The sequence below is a fragment of the Phalaenopsis equestris genome, unplaced genomic scaffold (assembly GCF_001263595.1).
Source record: "Phalaenopsis equestris unplaced genomic scaffold, ASM126359v1 Scaffold000054, whole genome shotgun sequence".
Classification (NCBI taxonomy): domain Eukaryota; kingdom Viridiplantae; phylum Streptophyta; class Magnoliopsida; order Asparagales; family Orchidaceae; genus Phalaenopsis; species Phalaenopsis equestris.
The window spans coordinates 2750111-2759377 of record NW_018164496.1 but is presented as its reverse complement, the minus strand read 5'-3'; the positions used below and the strand labels follow the sequence as shown (position 1 = coordinate 2759377).

The 9267-nt window shown below is 37.0% G+C and overlaps 1 protein-coding gene across 2 annotated transcripts in view; it reads right to left on the bottom strand.

Moving 5' to 3' along the window:
* Window positions 1–416: 416 nt before the first annotated feature.
* The window catches only part of LOC110019254 (histone deacetylase 19), a 25744-nt gene continuing 16893 nt past the window's right edge, over window positions 417–9267 (bottom strand). The window contains exons 6-7 of one of the 2 annotated variants that reach the window (XM_020716858.1): window positions 1088–1159; window positions 417–861 (exon numbers count right to left, since the gene is read on the bottom strand). In XM_020716858.1, coding sequence (XP_020572517.1) covers window positions 766–861; window positions 1088–1159 — 168 coding nt within the window. In that variant the 3' untranslated portion in view covers window positions 417–765. Of the gene's footprint in view, window positions 862–1087; window positions 1160–6941; window positions 7092–9267 lie in introns of those variants that run through there. The other variant, XM_020716859.1, reaches the window with a different exon arrangement.

Below are 9267 nucleotides of genomic sequence, written 5' to 3'. Positions count from 1 at the left end.
GGGGGGGGGGGGGGGAGCAGATATATACATATATATATATATGTATGTATATGTATATATATATATATATATATGTATGTATGTATATATGTAGGTATGTATATGTATGTATATATGTATGTATGTATATGTATGTCTGTATATATATATATCAACGTGAGGTGCAGAATGACGTTAGATACACATGATGAACGAAGGAGAAAAGAAAATAAAAATCACCGCTGGCATATCGCGTTTGTTGTATGATGAACGTAACTTGCTCCGGAAGTACTATTTTTTTCCCTGGAAGGGGCAGTGTTGGCAGTATTATTCAAGTGGTGGCATACATACATACATACATACATATATAGATATAAGAGAGAGAGAGAGAGAGAGAGAGAGAGAGAGAGATACATAAAAAATAATTAGCAAAAACATTTAGACTGAATTTTGTATTTCCCATAGTTTCAGAATATCATTACATCAAAATAAATACAACTCATATATAGTGAAATATACAAATGCGCTGAAGACACGAGTATACAACCATGTGGAAGCAAAACCAAAGGGCTGTTTGGCTGCTAAGGATTTAAGTTGAACGGGATTTACTAAATCTTGTAAATTCCATCGAACTACTAGATTTAGTAAATCCGGATTTAAGGACGAAAATGAGAAGAAATTTGGATTTAATCGTTGCCAGATTTAACATGCCTAAATTTAACTATTTGGCACTAAATTCATAAATCCAACGCAAATCCTATTAAAAAAAATATTACCAAACAGCCCCTAAGGCTTTGGATGCATCAAAGCCGGACCAAATTGGTTTTCATGCTCCATCTTTAATGGATCATGATCAATCACCATTGAGGCCTTATCAAACACCTGGAAAATAATTAAAAAAACAATCAAGTCAGGAAGAATTTTATATCCAATAAATTTATTTTGAGATAAATAGAATATATGAATAATCAATTAGAGCTAATATTAAATCAAAATATCTTAGCAAATTTAGATAAATAGAATATATGAATAATCAATTAGAGCTAATATTAAATCAAAATATCTTAGCAAATTTAATAGTATAAAACTCATATTTATGAAAAATCACCTTCAACAATGGCACATCCTCAGCCATTGGGTCAGCACCCTTGGCATGTTCTGAGGCAGTTCTGTAAGCATCCTGAAGACATCCACAGAATGGCATAGTTAGAGGAGCGAGATTAAGCAAATCAATTTAAGGAAGATTTACATACATACCATTCAAATCCTATGTATTTACAGATTCAATACCTAAACTTGAATTTTTACATATATGCCACCTTACCTAACACCTTGCCTATGCGTGAAAATGTGTATTTCACTATTTAAAAGTTAAAATTGTTGTATTTTTTTATGTGATGTGAAAGACTTGGATGGAATACAAGTAAACAAAAAGTAAATTTTAGGTCTTAATGTAAATATATAGAAATCGAATGATATGTATCCATTATGTCCAGGTGCAAGCAATAGTACGTGTATTGTCCTGTACTTTTTTAGTTTTATTTTTATGAGATTAAGGTGTAGCTTTTCCAGTACAAATATAGGGTCAAATTACAATTTGTGCAAGGGATCTTAATGAAAATTTAATGTTCGCAATAGAAATCTCAAGTTTCTCTCTAGAAATTATCTCGTCTTCTTCTTCTTCTCTTCGAGACCTTTTGTTCTTTTTCTACGAGACCTTGCAAATACTGCTAGTAGGATTATGACAGACAAGTATAAATGCAATATCCTAAAATCAAGAGAATTATAAAGATAATTCAGAGAGTTTTGTGGCGTACTCCTAGAAGTCCTAAGTTAGGAGATAGCATAACAACATCAACAACAACAAGCCTTTATCCCAATACAATGGGGTCGGCTACATGAATCTTTTTTCTCCATTGTGTCCTATCAAGTGTTTTCTTTCATTTAATTCTAATAGATTAAGAACCAAATTCTATATAATAAGCCATGTGTTTTTAGGAGATAGCATAAGATCCTTAAAATTCAATAATTCAAAGAACCCGCAAGCATAAGCTCACTTTTAACTCCGGCACTGGAAGAAACTGAATATCCAAACCAAAGCAAAAATTTAGACTCCCAGTTCAATGATTGAAGAAGGGAAGGTCGGAGTTAAACAAGACTTTTTCAAAAGTAATTTTACTAGCCAAACCTCTTACAAATTTCAAAATCCCCAATCTTGAGTCTCACAAGGGAAAGCAAAGACTGCAAACCATGTAGCTTAATTCGAATCAATCATTTCTGACTTGCTATCATCCATGTGTTAAACTGTTGTATATTTTTATTACTTTCAATCTAGTACTTTTCAAAAGGTTATGGCGTCACCTATTGGGGAAATATAATACTCAAATTCAAGAGAAATTTTATCACTCAATTTGCCTTCTCACCCAAAAATAGCTAAAAAGTTTGCAAGCCTTCATTACGATTAGGAAATAGCCAAGGCTTTATTACAAAGATTTATCACCAGCTTTAAGCAAGAGATGTTGAATGTGTGTATATGCTGCCAATCAGCACCCTTACCGTGCTAACATAAAGGTTAAAAGTTGTTCAAGCATATAGTAGGGCTAATGCAGTCAAGTATGCAATCATAAATGTTGAAACTAGCCAACAAGCACATAAATGCCGAGGAGTGTGATATGGATAAGATATCAAAACCTCAACATCTCGGCTCTTTTATCCCTCTTGAAATATCAGTTTTACCCTTTATTACCATAGCCCCTCCCATGTTGGTCCTGAGAACAGTTTGCAACACCCACCCCCCCTCCCCTAGTCGGCTCACATCAAAAAAGAAAATGGTTCCGCCCTGATCAACGCCCACCAATCTATAAAATAGAAGTAGCTTCAACGTTGTAAGGATCGAAACCTACCACGAGACTCCTGGACCAAAAACCATGTCATCTACTAGGTACAACAAATTGGATGAGGGAACTCGCTTGCACATCTAATACTGTGAATCAACTCACTGAGAATCGTCAGTAATATCACTCATGCTCCTTTAAGAGTCTCCTACATCAAGTTGGTGAACATTAATAAAGATAAAGAATACTTCTGCTAACCAGCTCGCTTAAGATGTAACCACCCAAGACGAAAGCAAATATATAAAAGAAAACATAAAGAAAAAGTAACCCTAGTGAGTCATCCAAATAATAGAGATTAAATCACTAGTTAAAACCATTTTTAAAAAAAATTATTTTATTAAATTTATATAGTATCCCCTTTAATAGCAGATACAAAATCATACTCTCATTTTAACTATTTCTCCATGAAAAAATAAATATATAATTGGTGCTCGCTAGCCATTAAAAAATGTCAAAAAGAAAAAAAAATTCACCTTTTTTCTTGGTAATGTTTGGAAAACTTGGCTACTATTATAATTCATCATGATGTTGAAAATTGCTAAAAAGTCGAAAAACTAGGGCTAAGCATTTGGAATCCATTGCATACACTTCATTATTCAAGGAAATCTGGATTCATTACAACTCATACCGAGTAGTCATCACATCTAAGAAACAATTTATTATCCAACTCAGGTCAATGAGATTCTTATTCTATTTAGTGCTATTTTAATCACTCTATTGCTACAAAGCAGAAGAGTTTGTTCTTCTAGCTGTTACGCTAAAGAATTTGTGTCAAAAAATTTAAAAAATAAAACACTATTCCTATAATCTGTCTCCTCCCTTTGCGACACAATTCGCATTAAACAACACAAGAGTTTGTTTGAATTGGCGAGTCTGGATAATTAACCTTAGCCTTGCTATCTCTTTTCAACACCTCCGCCTAAATAAATGTCAGCTTTTTTGGCATAATGGCAAAGGGTTGCGATATGGTGGAATCTAATATACTATTCATAATTTTATAAGAGAATTTTTTTAATTACAAGAGACAAAATGATCCCTTTATCCTTGAGTTGATATATATGTTAAGAAAGCTACTCTGATAGTAATAGAAATAATTGCTCCAAAAAATACCAGCACGAACTTAAATAAAGTCTTTTTTCACATATACAAATAAAACCCTATTCTTCATCTATTTACAAATAAGACCGTACATTAAATACAAATCTCAACACTCCCCCTCAAAATGGGCAAAAGATATTCACTAAACCCATATTGTCACATAACCTAAGCAAATCTAAAGAGCTAAGTCCTTTGGTGAGGCAGTCAGCCACTTACTCTCCAATAACTACATGACTTAGTTTCAGTAGTTTGCTATTCAGCTTTTCCTTAATGAAGAGCCAATAAATCTCCAAATGTTTGGTTTTATCATGTTGCACCGGGTTGTTGGCGATGTTGATCGTTGACTTGTTGTTGCCCCACTACTTCAATTGAGCTCATTGGTCCACCTTGAGCTCTACCAACAAAGCTGTCAACCACATCATCTAGGAAATTCCTAAGGTCATGACCTTGTATTTTGCTCTTTTTTGATCAGCTACAACTGACCGTTTCTTGCTCTTCCACGAGACCAAGTTGCCGCCTACAAACATGCAGTATCCTGATGTGGATCGTCTGTCATCTGCACAACTTGCCCAGATAGAATCACAAATGCACTCAATATCTACATGATCATTCTTTCTAAATATCAACTCTTTCTTTGATGCACTCTTCAGATACTTCAAAATCTGATATACTGCATTCATATGACTCTTTCTTGGATCATGCATATAATTCATCACACTTACTGCAAAAGAAATATCGAGCCAAGTGTGGCACAGATAGATCAGACAGTCCACCAGTCTCTGATACCTCTCACAATCAACCAATTCCCCTGCATATGTACTGAGCTTGAACTTCTGATCAATTGGATAGACTGCAGGTTAGCACCCCTGCATATTTGTCTCTGTGAGAAGATCTAATATATATTTTCTCTGGGATATGACCACCCCTCAGATCTATGGATCACTTCATTCCCAAGAAAGTATCTAATTTGTCTCAGATCCTTTACCTTAAATGCTTCCCTAATCTTCCCTTCAGTTGAGCAATATTTATTTCATCATCATCAGTGATAATTATGTCATCCGCATACATAGCAAGTATGGTAGTATGACATGTTGTCGAAAGAACACCGTGTGGTCTGCATTAATCTGTCGATATCCCAAGTCAAATATTGTCATTTTAAATTCGGCAAACCAGGCTTGAGGAGACTGTTTCAAGCCATACAGTGACTTCCTGAAGCTACTTTGACCGCTATTTGGGAGTACAAAATCCTAGTAGTATATTCATATATATCTACTCCAATGGTTCTCCATGAATAAAAGCATTCTTTACATCTAGTTGGTAAAATCTCCATCCACCATTCACCGCCGAAGAAACTAGTGTTCTCATCATGCTCATCTTTGCTGGGTGCAAAAAGTTTCATCATAATCAATGTCATATGTCTGACTGTACTCTTTTGCTACTACTCGTGTTTTGTACCTCTCCACTTTCCCTTCTGAAGTTTGTTTTATCGTGAAGATCCGCTTGCATTCGGTTGTCTTCTTCCAGGCTGGTAGTAATACAATCTCACATGTTTGGTTTTTATCAAGAGTTTCAAGCTCTCGATGCATCGTAACTTTCTACTTGGGATTCTCCTTAGCAACCTATCAACACTATGGTATAGAGACAAAATCAAATGATGCAATGAATGCTTCATGCACGTGTGAGATGCTAGAATAATAAATAAAGTTTATAATGTCAAGTTCCCAACCAAAACGATTAGGAAGATGTCCCACATTACTGTGGGAAATCCTCCTTAATATTGGGGGTAGGAGAAATAATATCACCTGAGAGTTTTGAATCAATAGTGAATGATATAGGCATCTCAAGAGTTGGGAAAGACTGAGACAAAAAACTTGTTGGCACTGCACTTTATTTCCTCAGTTTGTTTCTTCCTCCATCTATACACCCTTAACTCACCATCACCCTAAATACCACCACTTGAGGTAAATCTCCTCAATTTCCATCTCCTCAGTTGATTCTTCCTACATCATTGGACCTAGCATTGTTTCCACTCGCACCACTCCATCACCATTACTACGCACTCTTGCCTCAAATCGTCATTGTTTGTTGAGTCATCGAAGGATGAATTCACCTCTAGAGTATAGTATGGTTGAAACCCTCTAAATGACGCATCCATACTCACAAAGAGTTTCTTCTCAATTGAGCACGAGCAGACATAATCTTTCTGAGTAGCAAAGTAACCCATGAACACACATTTCACAACTCTGGGATCCAACTTCCCTAAGGATCGTCTGGTGTCTTTTACAAAGCATACAATCTAAATATCTTCAATGAAAGAATCACATTATTATCTCTTTCAAAATCTAACAAAGAGACTTCCACTCCAACACTATTGAGGGCATTCTGTTAATCAGTTGAGCGGTTGTTAACACTACTTGCCCCCATAAATGTTGTGAGACATTCATTATCATCATCATACTCTGGGATATCTCTAGAAGATGTTGATTTTCCTCTCTATTACTCCATTCTGTGGTGGTGCATGGTCATATGGTTTGGTGTTGTATCCCTTGAGCTGACAGATAGTCCTCAAATATTGTGTTGATATATTTTGTTTCATTATCAGATCTCAATGTCTTCACAACTACACCATATTGGGTATGGACTGACTTGTGAAAATCTTTAAAGCAAACAATCACCTCACTTTTCTATTTCATCAAGTATATCCAGGTAACACGAGAAAAATAATCAATAAATGTAACAAAATAATGATAGTCATTCATAAAACTAGTAGGAAAAAGTCCTCATACATCAGAGTGTATCGAATTAAACACACCAGAGCTCTTTTTTCTAGAATTGACATAAGAATTGCTAGTTAGCTTGCCGAACTCACAAGCAGCACGCATCAGTTTCTCCTTACTAGTCTTTTCATACATATATGGATACAATCGACACAGTAAATTAAGACTTGAAAGTCCCACACGTCTGTGATTTAGCAGTAACACATCCTCAATGTTCCCCCCAGATTCTCCTACTGCAACACTTTCCACCATGAATGTCAAAGCTAAGTCCATCTCCTCTCGGTCCAAGTAACAGATTCCGCTGTGTCAAGTTCCAGTCCCAAGTGTTGGCCCATTCCTTTCTCTAGGAAGATCACATAAAAAATATCAAAAGAAACAATGCATTCTAGCTGAAGAATAAAGACAATAATGGTTAAAAGGTTTACTAGAAAAAAAAAATCACCATTCAAAATAATAGACAAAATCATATGATTGATACATCTCATTGTATCACTATCAACTACAGGTTGTGATGTATCATGAACAATCTGTATACTCTGTGGTATTGCTAAATGAGTATATGAAGAGAACTCTCCAAAAGTACCTGTCACATGACGAAAAGCACTCTAAGATCCATTTTGATGAACCTGTGGTAGAAATAAAGGCAAGAGCAAGTGTCACCGCTACCTTTGCTAAAGCGAGCATAAATGATAATGTTACCCCTTGACGTCGATGGATTTGAAACATCCTCAACTCCATCTCCTGTTGTTTTCCGCTACCACTTCAACAGCTCCAGACACTAATGATCCTCACTAATAAAGATCACACATGTCTCTCCCTCTTCATATGCTACCGTAAGATTTGCTCAGTAGCCTCCTCCTCCACTTTTCTGACCTCCACGTCCACGACCACGACCACGACCTCGACCTCGACCTCGACCTCACCCTCCAGTCTCTCTCCTTAGGTTGCTTAGGAAAGGCCCTTCTCAGATGGCCAACTTCACCACAGTTGTAGCACTTGCAAGTCTCCCCCTGGACACCTAACGTACCTGAACTCGCAGCATCCAATGCTAATTGATACCCAAAAAAATCACGCAGCAACCAATGCTAATTTGAACCAGAGTGCAGCTTCATGCGACTCTCTTGCGTCGAAGCATGTTTTGAAGTCTCAGTTCCTGTCAAGGCATTAGCTCCCTGTATGAGCCCGACCAAGACCTTTAAAACTACAAGATTCATCTTCCCCATAAGTTCTAATGTCTTACCTCCAGCACAATCTTTGTCTCGAGACATTTTCAATCACAATGATCAAAGTTTAGATCATACACAACGTCCTTCCTGCAAGTTAGAGCGATCTCTTTGCCTTAGCCGGTACGAAGTCGCACCTCTCCTCTCTGTTAACACGCTGAAATCGAGCCCAACTGTTCGCTCCTTCCTCGTGATATTTCCAATCAGTCGCCTCTCCTGTTAGTAACGCAGATCGAGCCAAGCTCTACTCTTCCCCTGATCATTTTGTTAAGAATCGCACGCAAATCCAGCCAGTCAAAGCCGCTTCGCCAATCCCTGCACTCAAATTCTCTATCGCTCGATCTCCTCCCTATTCAAACCACAGCCGCGTGTGAAGGCTTCTCTGCCCTAGCCGCAATCCTTTCAGTGCCTTCTCAGCTACAAAACACTCCACTCCGTGACTACAGCTTTCGAGATACCACCGAAGCTGCAACTAGCCAACAAGGGAAGCAGCGATTGCAGCGCATGCATATCAGTGAAGCTAATCGCATGCAAAAGGCCCGTCGAAGCTCCCTGCACGCACACTACGGGATCATAGCGCAGAAGGACCGATCGCAACACAGAAGGACATTGAAGCTGATCCCAACTCAAAAGGCCCACCAAAGCTCCCGTCTCTTTCTCCTCTTGTTGTCGCTCGATCCATCTTCTTCCCTATTCAAGCAACTTAGCCGTCCTAGGGTTGGCTCTGATACCAAATAAAAATAATTGCTCCATAAAAATTACCTTCATTCCATTGATGAGAGGCTTATATAAAGTTTTTCTTCACAATTACAAATTAAACCCTAAACTTCATCTATTTACAAATATGATCCTATATTAGATAAAAATCTCAACGGAGCTTCTGTGACAGTTTTCTTACAAAACTCTAGTGGCCAGCAGTCCCATTGGCAATAAATAACAAAATCAAGAGCACAAAAAGTACCACAGACAGGATCAAAATCAAAGGTGAAAACCATGGTGTGGGATAACATGCCTTAAATATAACTCAATTCCACCATTTTTTTAAGATGGATCGCAAAGTACGTTTGTTATCCAACTATGTGTTGTCCAAGGCGAGCCTCGAAACCGGGACCCCATGGATCTAACACATTCAGCCTACCAAAGAGCCAACCGGTTCGCACAGCTCAATTCCTCCATCTATTAATGAATAAATAAATACATATATATATACATATATATGTATATATATATGTAGATACATATATATGTACATATACATATATATATATGTGTATGTATATATATATATATATATAT